General features: G+C 36.9%; 1 protein-coding gene across 1 annotated transcript in view; it reads right to left on the bottom strand.

Annotated features, from left to right (window-relative positions):
* Window positions 1–22,504, bottom strand: part of LOC124035434 (zinc finger protein 710-like) — a 72,985-nt gene extending 50,481 nt beyond the window's left edge. Inside the window, exon 1 of the mRNA XM_046348882.1 lies at window positions 22,230–22,504. Within this exon, the coding sequence (XP_046204838.1) occupies window positions 22,230–22,499 (270 nt within the window). The 5' untranslated portion in view covers window positions 22,500–22,504. The remainder of the gene's footprint in view (window positions 1–22,229) is intronic.
* Between the last annotated feature and the right edge of the window lie 2,843 nt (window positions 22,505–25,347).

Below are 25,347 nucleotides of genomic sequence, written 5' to 3' on the forward strand. Positions count from 1 at the left end.
TAAAAAGCAGTTTGCAAGATCTGGAAAGCTTTTGTGAGAGACGAGGCACAACAATAAATAACAGTATCATCAGCATTAAAGTGAAGTTGTGCATTTTGGACATTTTTGTCTAAATGATTAATATAAATAGTGAATAAAATGGGACCAAGTACACAGCCCTGGGGCACACCACTACAGACAGAAATGAGCCCATCAAACAGAGTGCACTGAGTTCTATCAGACAGATAGTTAGCAAACCATGCAACTGCATGCTCCGAAAGACCTACTCTCGACAATCTCTGTCTCAGTATAGGCAGGCATGATCAACTGTATCAAAAGCCACAGTGCTGTTTTTTGTCAAGGGCTTCAGTGATATCATTTAAAACATTCATGCCTGCTGTAATTGAGCTATGCTTCTTCCTGAAGACAGAATGGTACAATGATAAAAATAGACACTAATATAAATTACTATAATCTACTGTACCACCCTCATGACATTACTAGAATCTGCTATACCACCCCCATGACATTACTATAACCTACAGTACCACCTCCATGACATTACTATAATCTACTATACCACCTCCATGACATTACTATAATCTACAGTACCACCTCCATGACATTACTATAATCTACAGTACCACCTCCATGACATTACTATAATCTACTATACCACCTCCATGACATTACTATAATCTACTATACCACCTCCATGACATTACTATAATCTACAGTACCACCTCCATGACATTACTATAATCTACTATACCACCTCCATGACATTACTATAATCTACTATACCACCTCCATGACATTACTATAATCTACTATACCACCTCCATGACATTACTATAATCTACAGTACCACCTCCATGACATTACTATAATCTACTATACCACCTCCATGACATTACAATAATCTACTGTACCACTTCCATGACATTGCTATAATCTACTGTACCACCTCCATGACATTGCTATAATCTACTATACCACCTCCATGACATTACTATAATCTACTGTACCACCTCCATGACATTACTGTAATCTACTGTACCACCCCCATGACATTACTATTACTATAATCTACTGTACCACCTCCATGGCATTACTATAAACTACTGTACCACCCCCATGACATTACTATTACTATAATCTACTGTACCACCTCCATGACATTACTATAATCTACTGTACCACCTCCATGACATTACTGTAATATACTATACCACCACCATGACATTACTATTACTATAATCTACTATACCACCTCCATGCCATTACTATAATCTACTGTACCACCTCCATGACATTACTATAATCTACTATACCACCTCCATGACATTACTATAATCTACAGTACCACCTCCATGACATTACTATAATCTACAGTACCACCTCCATGACATTACTATAATCTACTATACCACCTCCATGACATTACTATAATCTATTGTACCACCTCCATGACATTACTATAATCTACTGTACCACCTCCATGACATTACTATAATCTACTGTACCACCTCCATGACATTACTATAATCTACTATACCATCTCCATGACATTACTATAATCTACTATACCACCTCCATGACATTACTATTACTATAATCTACTGTACCACCTCCATGACATTACTATAATCTACTGTACCACCTCCATGACATTACTATAATCTACTATACCACCTCCATGACATCACTATTACTATAATCTACTATACCACCTCCATGACATTACTATTACTATAAACTACTATACCACCACCATGACATTACTATTACTATAATCAACTATACCACCTCCATGACATTACTATAATCTACTGTACCACCTCCATGACATTACTATAATCTACTGTACCACCTCCATGACATTACTATAATCTACTGTACCACCTCCATGACATTACTATAATCTACAGTACCACCTCCATGACATTACTATAATCTACTGTACCACCTCCATGACATTACTATAATCTACTATACCACCTCCATGACATTACTATAATCTACAGTACCACCTCCATGACATTACTATAATCTACAGTACCACCTCCATGACATTACTATAATCTACTGTACCACCTCCATGACATTACTATAATCTACAGTACCACCTCCATGACATTACTATAATCTACTGTACCACCTCCATGACATTACTATAATCTACTATACCACCTCCATGACATTACTATAATCTACTATACCAACTCCATGACATTACTATTACTATAATCTACCGTACCATCTCCATGACATTACTATAATCTACTGTACCACCTCCAAGACATTACTATAAACTACTATACCACCTCCATGACATTACTATTACTATAATCTACTGTACCACCTCCATGACATTACTATAATCTACTGTACCACCTCCATGACATTACTATTACTATAATCTACTGTACCACCTCCATGACATTACTATTACTATAATCTACTGTACCACCTCCATGACATTACTATAATCTACTGTACCACCTCCATGACATAATCTACAGTACCACCTCCATGACATTACTATAATCTGCTATACCACCTCCATGACATTACTATAATCTACTGTACCACCTCCATGACATTACTATTACTATAATCTACTATACCACCTCCATGACATTACTATAATCTACAGTACCACCTCCATGACATTACTATTACTATAATCAACTGTACCACCTCCATGACATTACTATAATCTACTATACCACCTCCATGACATTACTATTACTATAATCTACTGTACCACCTCCATGACATTACTATTACTATAATCTACTGTACCACCTCCATGACATTACTATAAACTACTATACCACCTCCATGACATTACTATAATCTACTGTACCACCATGACATTACTATAATCTACTGTACCACCTCCATGACATTACTATAATCTACTATACCACCTCCATAACATTACTATTACTATAATCTACTGTACCACCTCCATGACATTACTATAATCTACTATACCACCTCCATGACATTACTATAATCTACTATACCACCTCCATGACATTACTATTACTATAATCTACTGTACCACCTCCATGACATTACTATAATCTACTATACCACCTCCATGACATTACTATAATCTACTGTACCACCTCCATGACATTACTATAATCTACTGTACCACCTCCATGACATTACTATAATCTACTATACCACCTCCATGACATTACTATAATCTACTATACCACCTCCATGACATTACTATAATCTACTGTACCACCTCCATGACATTACTATAATCTACTGTACCACCTCCATGACATTACTATAATCTACTGTACCACCTCCATGACATTACTATAATCTACTATACCACCTCCATGACATTACTATTACTATAATCTACTGTACCACCTCCATGACATTACTATAATCTACTATACCACCTCCATGACATTACTATAATCTACTATACCATCTCCATGACATTACTATTACTATAATCTACTGTACCACCTCCATGACATTACTATAATCTACTATACCACCTCCATGACATTACTATAATCTACTATACCACCTCCATGACATTACTATAATCTACAGTACCACCTCCATGACATTACTATAATCTACTGTACCACCTCCATGACATTACTATAATCTACTATACCACCTCCATGACAATACTATAATCTACTATACCACCTCCATGACATTACTATTACTATAATCTACTGTACCACCTCCATGACATTACTATTACTATAATCTACTATACCACCTCCATGACATTACTATAATCTACTATTCCAACTCCATGACATTACTATTACTATAATCTACTGTACCACCTCCATGACATTACTATAATCTGCTATACCACCTCCATGACATTACTATAATCTACAGTACCACCTCCATGACATTACTATTACTATAATCTACTGTACCACCTCAATGACATTACTATAAACTACTATACCACCTCCATGACATTACTATAATCTACTGTACCACCTCCATGACATTACTATAATCTACTGTACCACCTCCATGACATTACTATTACTATAATCTACTGTACCACCTCCATGACATTACTATAATCTACTATACCACCTCCATGACATTACTATAATCTACTATACCACCTCCATGACATTACTATAATCTACTATACCACCTCCATGACATTACTATTACTATAAACTACTATACCACCTCCATGACATTACTATAATCTACTGTACCACCTCCATAACATTACCATTACCTACTGTACCACCTCCATGACATTACTATTACTATAATGTACAGTACCACCTCCATGACATTACTATAATCTACTGTACCACCTCCATGACATTACTATTACTATAATCTACTGTACCACCTCCATGACATTACTATTACTATAATCTACTGTACCACCTCCATGACATTACTATAATCTACTGTACCACCTCCATGACATTATAATCTACAGTACCACCTCCATGACATTACTATAATCTGCTATACCACCTCCATGACATTACTATAATCTACTGTACCACCTCCATGACATTACTATAATCTACTATACCACCTCCATGACATTACTATAATCTATTACTATAATCTACACCACCTCCATGACATTACTATTACTATAATCTACTGTACCACCTCCATGACATTACTATAATCTACTATACCACCTCCATGACATTACTATTACTATAATCTACTGTACCACCTCCATGACATTACTATTACTATAATCTACTGTACCACCTCCATGACATTACTATAAACTACTATACCACCTCCATGACATTACTATAATCTACTATACCACCTCCATGACATTACTATTACTATAATCTACTGTACCACCTCCATGACATTACTATAATCTACTATACCACCTCCATGACATTACTATAATCTACTATACCACCTCCATGACATTACTATTACTATAATCTACTGTACCACCTCCATGACATTACTATAATCTACTATACCACCTCCATGACATTACTATAATCTACTGTACCACCTCCATGACATTACTATAATCTACTGTACCACCTCCATGACATTACTATAATCTACTATACCACCTCCATGACATTACTATAATCTACTATACCACCTCCATGACATTACTATAATCTACAGTACCACCTCCATGACATTACTATAATCTACTGTACCACCTCCATGACATTACTATAATCTACTGTACCACCTCCATGACATTACTATAATCTACTATACCACCTCCATGACATTACTATTACTATAATCTACTGTACCACCTCCATGACATTACTATAATCTACTATACCACCTCCATGACATTACTATAATCTACTATACCATCTCCATGACATTACTATTACTATAATCTACTGTACCACCTCCATGACATTACTATAATCTACTATACCACCTCCATGACATTACTATAATCTACTATACCACCTCCATGACATTACTATAATCTACAGTACCACCTCCATGACATTACTATAATCTACTGTACCACCTCCATGACATTACTATAATCTACTATACCACCTCCATGACAATACTATAATCTACTATACCACCTCCATGACATTACTATTACTATAATCTACTGTACCACCTCCATGACATTACTATTACTATAATCTACTATACCACCTCCATGACATTACTATAATCTACTATTCCAACTCCATGACATTACTATTACTATAATCTACTGTACCACCTCCATGACATTACTATAATCTGCTATACCACCTCCATGACATTACTATAATCTACTAGTACCACCTCCATGACATTACTATTACTATAATCTACTGTACCACCTCCATGACATGACATTACTATAAACTACTATACCACCTCCATGACATTACTATAATCTACTGTACCACCTCCATGACATTACTATAATCTACTGTACCACCTCCATGACATTACTATTACTATAATCTACTGTACCACCTCCATGACATTACTATAATCTACTATACCACCTCCATGACATTACTATAATCTACTATACCACCTCCATGACATTACTATAATCTACTATACCACCTCCATGACATTACTATTACTATAATCTACTATACCACCTCCATGACATTACTATAATCTACTGTACCACCTCCATGACATTACCATTACCTACTGTACCACCTCCATGACATTACTATTACTATAATCTACTGTACCACCTCCATGACATTACTATATAATCTACTGTACCACCTCCATGACATTACTATTACTATAATCTACTGTACCACCTCCATGACATTACTATAATCTACTATACCACCTCCATGACATTACTATTATCTACTGTACCACCTCCATGACATTACTATAATCTACTGTACCACCTCCATGACATTACTATAATCTACTATACCACCTCCATGACATTACTATAATCTACTGTACCACCTCCATGACATTACTATAATCTACTATACCACCTCCATGACATTACTATAATCTACTGTACCACCTCCATGACATTACTATTACTATAATCTACTGTACCACCTCCATGACATTACTATAATCTACTATACCACCCCCATGACATTACTATTATCTACTGTACCACCTCCATGACATTACTATAATCTACTGTACCACCTCCACGAAATTACTATAATCTACTATACCACCTCCATGACATTACTATAATCTACTGTACCACCTCCATGACATTACTATAATCTACTTACCACCTCCATGACATTACTATAATCTACTGTACCACCTCCATGACATTACTATTACTATAATCTACTGTACCACCTCCATGACATTACTATAATAATCTACTATACCACCTCCATGACATTACTATAATCTACTGTACCACCTCCATGACATTACTATAATCTACTGTACCACCTCCATGACATTACTATTACTATAATCTACTGTACCACCTCCATGACATTACTATAATCTACTATACCACCTCCATGACATTACTATAATCTACTATACCACCTCCATGACATTACTATAATCTACTATACCACCTCCATGACATTACTATTACTATAAACTACTATACCACCTCCATGACATTACTATAATCTACTGTACCACCTCCATAACATTACCATTACCTACTGTACCACCTCCATGACATTACTATTACTATAATGTACAGTACCACCTCCATGACATTACTATAATCTACTGTACCACCTCCATGACATTACTATTACTATAATCTACTGTACCACCTCCATGACATTACTATTACTATAATCTACTGTACCACCTCCATGACATTACTATAATCTACTGTACCACCTCCATGACATTATAATCTACAGTACCACCTCCATGACATTACTATAATCTACTATACCACCTCCATGACATTACTATAATCTACTGTACCACCTCCATGACATTACTATTACTATAATCTACTATACCACCTCCATGACATTACTATAATCTACAGTACCACCTCCATGACATTACTATTACTATAATCAACTGTACCACCTCCATGACATTACTATAATCTACTATACCACCTCCATGACATTACTATTACTATAATCTACTGTACCACCTCCATGACATTACTATTACTATAATCTACTGTACCACCTCCATGACATTACTATAAACTACTATACCACCTCCATGACATTACTATAATCTACTATACCACCTCCATGACATTACTATTACTATAATCTACTGTACCACCTCCATGACATTACTATAATCTACTATACCACCTCCATGACATTACTATAATCTACTATACCACCTCCATGACATTACTATTACTATAATCTACTGTACCACCTCCATGACATTACTATAATCTACTATACCACCTCCATGACATTACTATAATCTACTACCACCTCCATGACATTACTATAATCTACTGTACCACCTCCATGACATTACTATAATCTACTATACCACCTCCATGACATTACTATAATCTACTATACCACCTCCATGACATTACTATAATCTACTATACCACCTCCATGACATTACTATAATCTACTGTACCACCTCCATGACATTACTATAATCTACTGTACCACCTCCATGACATTACTATAATCTACTATACCACCTCCATGACATTACTATTACTATAATCTACTGTACCACCTCCATGACATTACTATAATCTACTATACCACCTCCATGACATTACTATAATCTACTATACCATCTCCATGACATTACTATTACTATAATCTACTGTACCACCTCCATGACATTACTATAATCTACTATACCACCTCCATGACATTACTATAATCTACTATACCACCTCCATGACATTACTATAATCTACTATACCACCTCCATGACATTACTATAATCTACAGTACCACCTCCATGACATTACTATAATCTACTGTACCACCTCCATGACATTACTATAATCTACTATACCACCTCCATGACAATACTATAATCTACTATACCACCTCCATGACATTACTATTACTATAATCTACTGTACCACCTCCATGACATTACTATTACTATAATCTACTATACCACCTCCATGACATTACTATAATCTACTATTCCAACTCCATGACATTACTATTACTATAATCTACTGTACCACCTCCATGACATTACTATAATCTGCTATACCACCTCCATGACATTACTATAATCTACAGTACCACCTCCATGACATTACTATTACTATAATCTACTGTACCACCTCAATGACATTACTATAAACTACTATACCACCTCCATGACATTACTATAATCTACTGTACCACCTCCATGACATTACTATAATCTACTGTACCACCTCCATGACATTACTATTACTATAATCTACTGTACCACCTCCATGACATTACTATAATCTACTATACCACCTCCATGACATTACTATAATCTACTATACCACCTCCATGACATTACTATAATCTACTATACCACCTCCATGACATTACTATTACTATAAACTACTATACCACCTCCATGACATTACTATAATCTACTGTACCACCTCCATAACATTACCATTACCTACTGTACCACCTCCATGACATTACTATTACTATAATGTACAGTACCACCTCCATGACATTACTATAATCTACTGTACCACCTCCATGACATTACTATTACTATAATCTACTGTACCACCTCCATGACATTACTATTACTATAATCTACTGTACCACCTCCATGACATTACTATAATCTGCTGTACCACCTCCATGACATTATAATCTACAGTACCACCTCCATGACATTACTATAATCTGCTATACCACCTCCATGACATTACTATAATCTACTGTACCACCTCCATGACATTACTATAATCTACTATACCACCTCCATGACATTACTATAATCTACAGTACCACCTCCATGACATTACTATTACTATAATCAACTGTACCACCTCCATGACATTACTATAATCTACTATACCACCTCCATGACATTACTATTACTATAATCTACTGTACCACCTCCATGACATTACTATTACTATAATCTACTGTACCACCTCCATGACATTACTATAAACTACTATACCACCTCCATGACATTACTATAATCTACTATACCACCTCCATGACATTACTATTACTATAATCTACTGTACCACCTCCATGACATTACTATAATCTACTATACCACCTCCATGACATTACTATAATCTACTATACCACCTCCATGACATTACTATTACTATAATCTACTGTACCACCTCCATGACATTACTATAATCTACTATACCACCTCCATGACATTACTATAATCTACTGTACCACCTCCATGACATTACTATAATCTACTGTACCACCTCCATGACATTACTATAATCTACTATACCACCTCCATGACATTACTATAATCTACTATACCACCTCCATGACATTACTATAATCTACAGTACCACCTCCATGACATTACTATAATCTACTGTACCACCTCCATGACATTACTATAATCTACTGTACCACCTCCATGACATTACTATAATCTACTATACCACCTCCATGACATTACTATTACTATAATCTACTGTACCACCTCCATGACATTACTATAATCTACTATACCACCTCCATGACATTACTATAATCTACTATACCATCTCCATGACATTACTATTACTATAATCTACTGTACCACCTCCATGACATTACTATAATCTACTATACCACCTCCATGACATTACTATAATCTACTATACCACCTCCATGACATTACTATAATCTACTGTACCACCTCCATGACATTACTATAATCTACTGTACCACCTCCATGACATTACTATAATCTACTATACCACCTCCATGACATACTATAATCTACTATACCACCTCCATGACATTACTATTACTATAATCTACTGTACCACCTCCATGACATTACTATTACTATAATCTACTATACCACCTCCATGACATTACTATAATCTACTATTCCAACTCCATGACATTACTATTACTATAATCTACTGTACCACCTCCATGACATTACTATAATCTACTATACCACCTCCATGACATTACTATAATCTACAGTACCACCTCCATGACATTACTATTACTATAATCTACTGTACCACCTCCAATGACATTACTATAAACTACTATACCACCTCCATGACATTACTATAATCTACTGTACCACCTCCATGACATTACTATAATCTACTGTACCACCTCCATGACATTACTATTACTATAATCTACTGTACCACCTCCATGACATTACTATAATCTACTATACCACCTCCATGACATTACTATAATCTACTATACCACCTCCATGACATTACTATAATCTACTATACCACCTCCATGACATTACTATTACTATAATCTACTATACCACCTCCATGACATTACTATAATCTACTGTACCACCTCCATAACATTACCATTACCTACTGTACCACCTCCATGACATTACTATTACTATAATCTACTGTACCACCTCCATGACATTAATATTACTATAATCTACTGTACCACCTCCATGACATTACTATTACTATAATCTACTGTACCACCTCCATGACATTACTATAATCTATTATACCACCCCCATGACATTACTATTATCTACTGTACCACCTCCATGACATTACTATAATCTACTGTACCACCTCCACGAAATTACTATAATCTACTATACCACCTCCATGACATTACTATAATCTACTGTACCACCTCCATGACATTACTATAATCTACTATACCACCTCCATGACATTACTATAATCTACTGTACCACCTCCATGACATTACTATTACTATAATCTACTGTACCACCTCCATGACATTACTATAATCTACTATACCACCCCCATGACATTACTATTATCTACTGTACCACCTCCATGACATTACTATAATCTACTGTACCACCTCCATGACAATTACTATAATCTACTATACCACCTCCATGACATTACTATAATCTACTGTACCACCTCCATGACATTACTATAATCTACTATACCACCTCCATGACATTACTATAATCTACTGTACCACCTCCATGACATTACTATTACTATAATCTACTGTACCACCTCAATGACATTACTATAAACTACTATACCACCTCCATGACATTACTATAATCTACTGTACCACCTCCATGACATTACTATAATCTACTGTACCACCTCCATGACATTACTATTACTATAATCTACTGTACCACCTCCATGACATTACTATAATCTACTATACCACCTCCATGACATTACTATAATCTACTATACCACCTCCATGACATTACTATAATCTACTATACCACCTCCATGACATTACTATTACTATAAACTACTATACCACCTCCATGACATTACTATAATCTACTGTACCACCTCCATAACATTACCATTACCTACTGTACCACCTCCATGACATTACTATTACTATAATGTACAGTACCACCTCCATGACATTACTATAATCTACTGTACCACCTCCATGACATTACTATTACTATAATCTACTGTACCACCTCCATGACATTACTATTACTATAATCTACTGTACCACCTCCATGACATTACTATAATCTACTGTACCACCTCCATGACATTATAATCTACAGTACCACCTCCATGACATTACTATAATCTGCTATACCACCTCCATGACATTACTATAATCTACTGTACCACCTCCATGACATTACTATTACTATAATCTACTATACCACCTCCATGACATTACTATAATCTACAGTACCACCTCCATGACATTACTATTACTATAATCAACTGTACCACCTCCATGACATTACTATAATCTACTATACCACCTCCATGACATTACTATTACTATAATCTACTGTACCACCTCCATGACATTACTATTACTATAATCTACTGTACCACCTCCATGACATTACTATAAACTACTATACCACCTCCATGACATTACTATAATCTACTATACCACCTCCATGACATTACTATTACTATAATCTACTGTACCACCTCCATGACATTACTATAATCTACTATACCACCTCCATGACATTACTATAATCTACTATACCACCTCCATGACATTACTATTACTATAATCTACTGTACCACCTCCATGACATTACTATAATCTACTATACCACCTCCATGACATTACTATAATCTACTGTACCACCTCCATGACATTACTATAATCTACTGTACCACCTCCATGACATTACTATAATCTACTATACCACCTCCATGACATTACTATAATCTACTATACCACCTCCATGACATTACTATAATCTACAGTACCACCTCCATGACATTACTATAATCTACTGTACCACCTCCATGACATTACTATAATCTACTGTACCACCTCCATGACATTACTATAATCTACTATACCACCTCCATGACATTACTATTACTATAATCTACTGTACCACCTCCATGACATTACTATAATCTACTATACCACCTCCATGACATTACTATAATCTACTATACCATCTCCATGACATTACTATTACTATAATCTACTGTACCACCTCCATGACATTACTATAATCTACTATACCACCTCCATGACATTACTATAATCTACTATACCACCTCCATGACATTACTATAATCTACTATACCACCTCCATGACATTACTATTACTATAAACTACTATACCACCTCCATGACATTACTATAATCTACTGTACCACCTCCATAACATTACCATTACCTACTGTACCACCTCCATGACATTACTATTACTATAATGTACAGTACCACCTCCATGACATTACTATAATCTACTGTACCACCTCCATGACATTACTATAATCTACTGTACCACCTCCATGACATTAATATTACTATAATCTACTGTACCACCTCCATGACATTACTATTACTATAATCTACTGTACCACCTCCATGACATTACTATAATCTACTGTACCACCTCCATGACATTACTATAATCTACTATACCACCCCCATGACATTACTATTATCTACTGTACCACCTCCATGACATTACTATAATCTACTGTACCACCTCCACGAAATTACTATAATCTACTATACCACCTCCATGACATTACTATAATCTACTGTACCACCTCCATGACATTACTATAATCTACTATACCACCTCCATGACATTACTATAATCTACTGTACCACCTCCATGACATTACTATTACTATAATCTACTGTACCACCTCAATGACATTACTATAAACTACTATACCACCTCCATGACATTACTATAATCTACTGTACCACCTCCATGACATTACTATAATCTACTGTACCACCTCCATGACATTACTATTACTATAATCTACTGTACCACCTCCATGACATTACTATAATCTACTATACCACCTCCATGACATTACTATAATCTACTATACCACCTCCATGACATTACTATAATCTACTATACCACCTCCATGACATTACTATTACTATAAACTACTATACCACCTCCATGACATTACTATAATCTACTGTACCACCTCCATAACATTACCATTACCTACTGTACCACCTCCATGACATTACTATTACTATAATGTACAGTACCACCTCCATGACATTACTATAATCTACTGTACCACCTCCATGACATTACTATTACTATAATCTACTGTACCACCTCCATGACATTACTATTACTATAATCTACTGTACCACCTCCATGACATTACTATAATCTACTGTACCACCTCCATGACATTATAATCTACTAGTACCACCTCCATGACATTACTATAATCTGCTATACCACCTCCATGACATTACTATAATCTACTGTACCACCTCCATGACTATTACTATAATCTACTATACCACCTCCATGACATTACTATAATCTACTATACCACCTCCATGACATTACTATTACTATAATCAACTGTACCACCTCCATGACATTACTATAATCTACTATACCACCTCCATGACATTACTATTACTATAATCTACTGTACCACCTCCATGACATTACTATTACTATAATCTACTGTACCACCTCCATGACATTACTATTACTATAATCTAACTGTACCACCTCCATGACATTACTATAATCTACTATACCACCTCCATGACATTACTATTATCTAATGTACAGTACCACCTCCATGACATTACTATAATCTACTGTACCACCTCCATGACATTACTATTACTATAATCTACTGTACCACCTCCATGACATTACTATAATCTACTATACCACCTCCATGACATTACTATTACTATAATCTACTGTACCACCTCCATGACATTACTATAATCTACTGTACCACCTCCATGACATTACTATAATCTACTATACCACCTCCATGACATTACTATTATCTACTGTACCACCTCCATGACATTACTATAATCTACTGTACCACCTCCATGACATTACTATAATCTACTATACCACCTCCATGACATTACTATAATCTACTGTACCACCTCCATGACATTACTATAATCTACTATACCACCTCCATGACATTACTATAATCTACTGTACCACCTCCATGACATTACTATTACTATAATCTACTGTACCACCTCCATGACATTACTATAATCTACTATACCACCTCCATGACATTACTATAATCTACTGTACCACCTCCATGACATTACTATAATCTACTGTACCACCTCCATGACATTACTATTACTATAATCTACTGTACCACCTCCATGACATTACTATAATCTACTATACCACCTCCATGACATTACTATAATCTACTATACCACCTCCATGACATTACTATAATCTACTATACCACCTCCATGACATTACTATTACTATAAACTACTATACCACCTCCATGACATTACTATAATCTACTGTACCACCTCCATAACATTACTATTACCTACTGTACCACCTCCATGACATTACTATTACTATAATGTACAGTACCACCTCCATGACATTACTATAATCTACTGTACCACCTCCATGACATTACTATTACTATAATCTACTGTACCACCTCCATGACATTACTATTACTATAATCTACTGTACCACCTCCATGACATTACTATAATCTACTGTACCACCTCCATGACATTATAATCTACTAGTACCACCTCCATGACATTACTATAATCTGCTATACCACCTCCATGACATTACTATAATCTACTGTACCACCTCCATGACATTACTATTACTATAATCTACTATACCACCTCCATGACATTACTATAATCTACAGTACCACCTCCATGACATTACTATTACTATAATCAACTGTACCACCTCCATGACATTACTATAATCTACTATACCACCTCCATGACATTACTATTACTATAATCTACTGTACCACCTCCATGACATTACTATTACTATAATCTACTGTACCACCTCCATGACATTACTATTACTATAATCTACTGTACCACCTCCATGACATTACTATAAACTACTATACCACCTCCATGACATTACTATAATCTACTATACCACCTCCATGACATTACTATTACTATAATCTACTGTACCACCTCCATGACATTACTATAATCTACTATACCACCTCCATGACATTACTATAATCTACTATACCACCTCCATGACATTACTATTACTATAATCTACTGTACCACCTCCATGACATTACTATAATCTACTATACCACCTCCATGACATTACTATAATCTACTGTACCACCTCCATGACATTACTATAATCTACTGTACCACCTCCATGACATTACTATAATCTACTATACCACCTCCATGACATTACTATAATCTACTATACCACCTCCATGACATTACTATAATCTACAGTACCACCTCCATGACATTACTATAATCTACTGTACCACCTCCATGACATTACTATAATCTACTGTACCACCTCCATGACATTACTATAATCTACTATACCACCTCCATGACATTACTATTACTATAATCTACTGTACCACCTCCATGACATTACTATAATCTACTATACCACCTCCATGACATTACTATAATCTACTATACCATCTCCATGACATTACTATTACTATAATCTACTGTACCACCTCCATGACATTACTATAATCTACTATACCACCTCCATGACATTACTATAATCTACTATACCACCTCCATGACATTACTATAATCTACAGTACCACCTCCATGACATTACTATAATCTACTGTACCACCTCCATGACATTACTATAATCTACTATACCACCTCCATGACAATACTATAATCTACTATACCACCTCCATGACATTACTATTACTATAATCTACTGTACCACCTCCATGACATTACTATTACTATAATCTACTATACCACCTCCATGACATTACTATAATCTACTATTCCAACTCCATGACATTACTATTACTATAATCTACTGTACCACCTCCATGACATTACTATAATCTGCTATACCACCTCCATGACATTACTATAATCTACTGTACCACCTCCATGACATTACTATTACTATAATCTACTATACCACCTCCATGACATTACTATAATCTACAGTACCACCTCCATGACATTACTATTACTATAATCAACTGTACCACCTCCATGACATTACTATAATCTACTATACCACCTCCATGACATTACTATTACTATAATCTACTGTACCACCTCCATGACATTACTATTACTATAATCTACTGTACCACCTCCATGACATTACTATAAACTACTATACCACCTCCATGACATTACTATAATCTACTATACCACCTCCATGACATTACTATTACTATAATCTACTGTACCACCTCCATGACATTACTATAATCTACTATACCACCTCCATGACATTACTATAATCTACTATACCACCTCCATGACATTACTATTACTATAATCTACTGTACCACCTCCATGACATTACTATAATCTACTATACCACCTCCATGACATTACTATAATCTACTGTACCACCTCCATGACATTACTATAATCTACTGTACCACCTCCATGACATTACTATAATCTACTATACCACCTCCATGACATTACTATAATCTACTATACCACCTCCATGACATTACTATAATCTACAGTACCACCTCCATGACATTACTATAATCTACTGTACCACCTCCATGACATTACTATAATCTACTGTACCACCTCCATGACATTACTATAATCTACTATACCACCTCCATGACATTACTATTACTATAATCTACTGTACCACCTCCATGACATTACTATAATCTACTATACCACCTCCATGACATTACTATAATCTACTATACCATCTCCATGACATTACTATTACTATAATCTACTGTACCACCTCCATGACATTACTATAATCTACTATACCACCTCCATGACATTACTATAATCTACTATACCATCTCCATGACATTACTATAATCTACAGTACCACCTCCATGACATTACTATAATCTACTGTACCACCTCCATGACATTACTATAATCTACTATACCACCTCCATGACAATACTATAATCTACTATACCACCTCCATGACATTACTATTACTATAATCTACTGTACCACCTCCATGACATTACTATTACTATAATCTACTATACCACCTCCATGACATTACTATAATCTACTATTCCAACTCCATGACATTACTATTACTATAATCTACTGTACCACCTCCATGACATTACTATAATCTGCTATACCACCTCCATGACATTACTATAATCTACAGTACCACCTCCATGACATTACTATTACTATAATCTACTGTACCACCTCAATGACATTACTATAAACTACTATACCACCTCCATGACATTACTATAATCTACTGTACCACCTCCATGACATTACTATAATCTACTGTACCACCTCCATGACATTACTATTACTATAATCTACTGTACCACCTCCATGACATTACTATAATCTACTATACCACCTCCATGACATTACTATAATCTACTATACCACCTCCATGACATTACTATAATCTACTATACCACCTCCATGACATTACTATTACTATAAACTACTATACCACCTCCATGACATTACTATAATCTACTGTACCACCTCCATAACATTACCATTACCTACTGTACCACCTCCATGACATTACTATTACTATAATGTACAGTACCACCTCCATGACATTACTATAATCTACTGTACCACCTCCATGACATTACTATTACTATAATCTACTGTACCACCTCCATGACATTAATATTACTATAATCTACTGTACCACCTCCATGACATTACTATTACTATAATCTACTGTACCACCTCCATGACATTACTATAATCTACTGTACCACCTCCATGACATTACTATTACTATAATCTACTGTACCACCTCCATGACATTACTATAATCTACTATACCACCTCCATGACATTACTATAATCTACTATACCACCTCCATGACATTACTATAATCTACTATACCACCTCCATGACATTACTATTACTATAAACTACTATACCACCTCCATGACATTACTATAATCTACTGTACCACCTCCATAACATTACCATTACCTACTGTACCACCTCCATGACATTACTATTACTATAATGTACAGTACCACCTCCATGACATTACTATAATCTACTGTACCACCTCCATGACATTACTATTACTATAATCTACTGTACCACCTCCATGACATTAATATTACTATAATCTACTGTACCACCTCCATGACATTACTATTACTATAATCTACTGTACCACCTCCATGACATTACTATAATCTACTGTACCACCTCCATGACATTACTATAATCTACTATACCACCCCCATGACATTACTATTATCTACTGTACCACCTCCATGACATTACTATAATCTACTGTACCACCTCCACGAAATTACTATAATCTACTATACCACCTCCATGACATTACTATAATCTACTGTACCACCTCCATGACATTACTATAATCTACTATACCACCTCCATGACATTACTATAATCTACTGTACCACCTCCATGACATTACTATTACTATAATCTACTGTACCACCTCCATGACATTACTATAATCTACTATACCACCTCCATGACATTACTATAATCTACTGTACCACCTCCATGACATTACTATAATCTACTATACCACCCCCATGACATTACTATTATCTACTGTACCACCTCCATGACATTACTATAATCTACTGTACCACCTCCATGACATTACTATAATCTACTATACCACCTCCATGACATTACTATAATCTACTGTACCACCTCCATGACATTACTATAATCTACTATACCACCTCCATGACATTACTATAATCTACTGTACCACCTCCATGACATTACTATAATCTACTATACCACCTCCATGACATTACTATAATCTACTGTACCACCTCCATGACATTACTATAATCTACTATACCACCTCCATGACATTACTATAATCTACTGTACCACCTCCATGACATTACTATTACTATAATCTACTGTACCACCTCCATGACATTACTATAATCTACTATACCACCTCCATGACATTACTATAATCTACTGTACCACCTCCATGACATTACTATAATCTACTATACCACCTCCATGACATTACTATAATCTACTATACCACCTCCATGACATTACTATTACTATAATCTACTGTACCACCTCCATGACATTACTATAATCTACTATACCACCTCCATGACATTACTATAATCTACTATACCACCTCCATGACATTACTATTACTATAATCTACTGTACCACCTCCATGACATTACTATAATCTACTGTACCACCTCCATGACATTACTATAATCTACTGTACCACCTCCATGACATTACTATAATCTACTGTACCACCTCCATGACATTACTATAATCTACTGTACCACCTCCATGACATTACTATAATCTACTGTACCACCTCTATGGCATTACTATAATCTACTGTACCACCTCCATGACATTACTATAATCTACTGTACCACCTCCATGACATTACTATAATCTACTATACCACCTCCATGACATTACTATAATCTACTGTACCACCTCCATGACATTACTATAATCTACTGTACCACCTCCATGACATTACTATAATCTACTATACCACCTCCATGACATTACTATTACTATAATCTACTATACCACCTCCATGACATTACTATAATCTACTATACCACCTCCATGACATTACTATAATCTACTATACCACCTCCATGACATTACTATTACTATAATCTACTATACCACCTCCATGACATTACTATAATCTACTATACCACCTCCATGACATTACTATTACTATAATCTACTATACCACCTCCATGACATTACTATAATCTACTATACCACCTCCATGACATTACTATAATCTACTGTACCACCTCCATGACATTACTATAATCTACTGTACCACCTCCATAACATTACTATAATCTACAGTACCACCTCCATGACATTACATTACTATAATCTACTATACCACCTCCATGACATTACATTACTATAATCTACTGTACCACCTCCATGACATTACTATAATCTACTGTACCACCTCCATGACATTACTATAATCTACTGTACCACCTCCATGACATTACTATAATCTACTGTACCACCTCCATGACATTACTATAATCTACTGTACCACCTCCATGACATTACTATTACTATAATCTACAGTACCACCTCCATGACATTACTGTAATCCCCAGTACCAGACTATCAACTCATAAACCAGATGTTCAGTAGCACCTGGTCTGCAGTGCACTACCTGCGACAGTGTTTATTCACCAAGATCTGACTCCTATTAATGATCTATTACATTGGGCGTACCTGTAATGCAGTACAATAATCCACATCACTGTGTTGCCTAAATATCTGCCCCTGACTGTATTGTGGGTGCAATTCATTATCAGGTAGAACAGAAAAGCAGCAGTACTCCAGACCTCGTAGGGCCAGATCTGTGTTCCCCTGGACTAGATTATAACTGTAGTTGAGGCTAATGCTGATGCTTCATAAAAGACTAGAGATTGGGTCAGAAATCCATTCACTGGGAACAAGAAGCATCAGCCTCCAGTCTATTGCATGCTGATGCAATGGAGTGTCTGCAACAACGTATCCTCACCAACTCAGACCTGGCAGACCTACATTATCCGTTTCAAAGTAGCCTAACCATTCCTCCATGGTCGTACCAAATGTATCCACCAGCACACAAAAAAACATCGGGACTTGTTTCAATTGGTTGGTCATTATTAGCCTCTGAACACGCGCTGTATCTTTAAATGGGCCGATAACTTGACAGGAAAACTAAGTTGAAGAAAGACAGGTTCTGGACGGGCCTACTAAAGATAGGTTCGGCCAGACCCGCTAGTGGCATGGAGGGCTCAGCTCTGACATGGGGATACCTAGTGTGGCCTCGCTACTCGTTTATGGGTCTCTTTCACACTCCCTCCATCCCCCCCTCACGACGCCATCGGTTTGTGGCATGGGACATAGAATGTGGAAGTCAAATAAAAGACGACATTTTGGCTACATAGTGGCTGACGTAGACGGGCTTTCTGTTTACAAGCCGACGTTAACCGCCATGAAGAAACAACCGCGTAAACAAGCACATTACACACTGGCGATACGCTGAGAGCCATTTCCAAACCGAGGGGAAAGGAATGAGATAAATGACGCTCGACTAGAAACACTGTCGCCTCTCCGGCCGGTCTACTCTATTCGCTCTGTTGTTTCCTTCCTTTATGTCACCAATCAACAGATATTCAACTCACCTGGTTCCAAAAGAGGTTTATGGTGGCGAAGTGATTGTGGTGGGTGTTAATATGAGAAACCAGTTTGAACGTGGTGTCCCCCGTTGACGTTGTATGTAGAGCAGGACGGAAGGAGGAAGGGATTGAAAGAGGGGTGACGTAAATGAAGAAACTACAGAGACCTCCTCCTCCTCCTCCTCCTCGCTGGCAGACAGGAGAGAAGTGCTGATAAACTGACATGGAGAATAGACACCTCGTTAGTATTGACATTTCTACTAAGATATAATACATTTATCACCTTGACTTTCTTTTTCGTCATAGAAGACATTTCGGTAGGCCAATAGGCTCCAACTCAAGGTCTGCCCCTAGCGGACTAAACCTCATTCCACGGTGAAGGAAGTTTATGGTGAACTTCACCAACAGAGTGGCGCAGAGACCAGGCTTTGCGGAATCTCGCTCCGACTTCATCGATTCGCTCAAGGTCAATAAGTAAAGGGATGACATGACGTGTGCCTTTGTGTCCAATCAAATCACACGCTCTAACAGCTGGTGACAACCATTCAAATGTAGATCATTACAGGCGCCAGTAAACAATACATTTGTTCCATAACTTTATTGACTTGGCACATTTCTGTCCAGACTCTAGAGATACTGAGAAATAAGAGAGAGAAATCATATAAATATATTTTTTTACGTATTACAATCATTTTATTATATGTTTCATTTACACACTTCATCAGATTTACATTGACACGTGTGCTGAGTTGCCACCTTCGAGAAACGTCTATTTATAACTGATAATAATTAATAATATCTCATTAAGTCCTTATTGGGCGTTGAGCCACCAGAGGGCGCTCTAGCACAATATACCCTGCAGACAGGCTTGGTGCAGACCAGAGAGAATAATAGAGGCCCTAGTCGCCAAAAGGTTATATTAATATAGGTTGTATTTACTATAGTTAACTGGGTGGGACTTCCAACTTTATTGGCTGATCCATCCCGATAACCCTGTTGGAGTCATGTCCTATCTGGATCAGCCAATCATGAAGAAAAATTACTACTTCAATATGGAGATTGCCTCAATGGCGCTGCCCATGCTGTTATACTATAATGGGAGAGATTTGATTTGATGCTATAATGGCAACAGATATAAAGATGAGTCCTCTGTCTATCTCTATGGCGCAGGCCCAGACCTGCCTTGTATTTTTGAAGGAGAGTAATTCCTTCATGTTTAAGGTTCAGTTGGATTCAGTTATGATAGATCTATTAGAATTCTTTAGACATTCAGCAGCTATGATTGTTGTGACTGAACACTGAACTCTTGATGTGCATACAGTAGTCTAAAGGCCATTCTATAATGAACTTGATTAAATTTTTTAAAAACATTTATTTATTCAAGGTTGCCCAATTGAGACCAGGGTCTCATTCCCAATGGTGCTCTGAGAACAAACACCAGATTCCTAAACTGCCCTTGTGGTACCAGGGAAACATTTGTTGAGATCGGTGTGGAATAACTTGACTGGCCTGCACAGAGCCCTGACCTCAACCGAATCGGACACCTTTGGAATGAATTGGAATGCCGACTGCGAGCCAGTCATTTCGCCTCACCCGCAATAACATCTGCTAAACACGTTATGTGACCAATAAAATGTTATTTGAATCAAGAATCAATTATATAGACTTCCGGCGCCGACTGAGATGGCCGCCTCGCTTCGCGTTCCTAGGAAACTATGCAGTTTTTTGTTTTTTTACGTGTTATTTCTTACATTAGTACCCCAGGTCATCTTAGGTTTCATTACATACAGTCGAGAAGAACTACTGAATATAAGATCAGCGTCAACTCACCATCAGTACGACCAAGAATATGTTTTCCGCGACGCGGATCCTGTGTTCTGCCTTACAAACAGGACAACGGAATGGATCGCATGCAGCGACCCAAGGAAACGACTCCGAAAAAGAGGGAAACGCAGCGGTGTTCTGGTCAGACTCCGAAAAAGGGCACATCGCGCACCACTTCCCAGCATTCTTCTTGCCAATGTCCAGTCTCTCGACAACAAGGTTGATGAAATCCGAGCAAGGGTGGCATTCCAGAGGGACATCAGAGACTGCAACGTTCTCTGCTTTACGGAAACATGGCTTACTGGGAAGACGCTATCCAGGGCGGTGCAGCCAACGGGTTTCTCCACGCATCGCGCGGACAGAAACAAACATCTCTCTGGTAAGAAGAGTGGCGGGGGCGTATGCCTCATGACTAACGGGACATGGTGTGATGAAGGAAACATACAGGAACTCAAATCCTTCTGTTCACCTGATTTAGAATTCCTCACAATCAAATGTAGACCGCATTATCTTCCAAGAGAATTCTCTTCGATTATAATCACAGCCGTATATATCCCCCCCCAAGCAGAAACATTGATGGCTCTGAACAAACTTTATTTAACTCTTTGCAAACTGGAAACCATTTATCCGGAGGCTGCATTCATTGTAGCTGGGGATTTTAACAAAGCCAATCTGAAAACAAGACTCCCTAAATTTTATCAGCATATCGATTGCGCAACCAGGGGTGGTAAAACCTTGGATCATTGTTACTCTAACTTCCGCGACGCATATAAGGCCCTGCCCCGCCCCCCTTTCGAAAAGCTGACCACGACTCCATTTTGCTGATCCCTGCCTATAGGCAGAAATTAAAACAAGAGGCTCCCACGCTGAGGTCTGTCCAACGCTGGTCAGAACAAGCTGACTCTACACACCAAGACTGCTTCCATCACGTGGACTGGGACATGTTTCGTATTGCGTCAGATGGAAATATTGACGAATACGCTGATTCGGTGTGCGAGTTCATTAGAACGTGCGTCGAAGATGTCGTTCCCATAGCAACGATAAAAACATTCCCTAACCAGAAACCGTGGATTGATGGCAGCATTCGCGTGAAACTGAAAGCGCGAACCACTGCTTTTAATCAGGGCAAGGTGTCTGGCAACATGACTGAATACAAACAGTGCAGCTATTCCCTCCGCAAGGCTATTAAACAAGCTAAGCGTCAGTACAGAGACAAAGTGGAATCTCAATTCAATGGCTCAGACACAAGAGGCATGTGGCAGGGTCTACAGTCAATCACGGACTACAAGATGAAATCCAG

The sequence above is a fragment of the Oncorhynchus gorbuscha genome, linkage group LG05, assembly GCF_021184085.1.
Source record: "Oncorhynchus gorbuscha isolate QuinsamMale2020 ecotype Even-year linkage group LG05, OgorEven_v1.0, whole genome shotgun sequence".
In the NCBI taxonomy this organism is placed as follows: domain Eukaryota; kingdom Metazoa; phylum Chordata; class Actinopteri; order Salmoniformes; family Salmonidae; genus Oncorhynchus; species Oncorhynchus gorbuscha.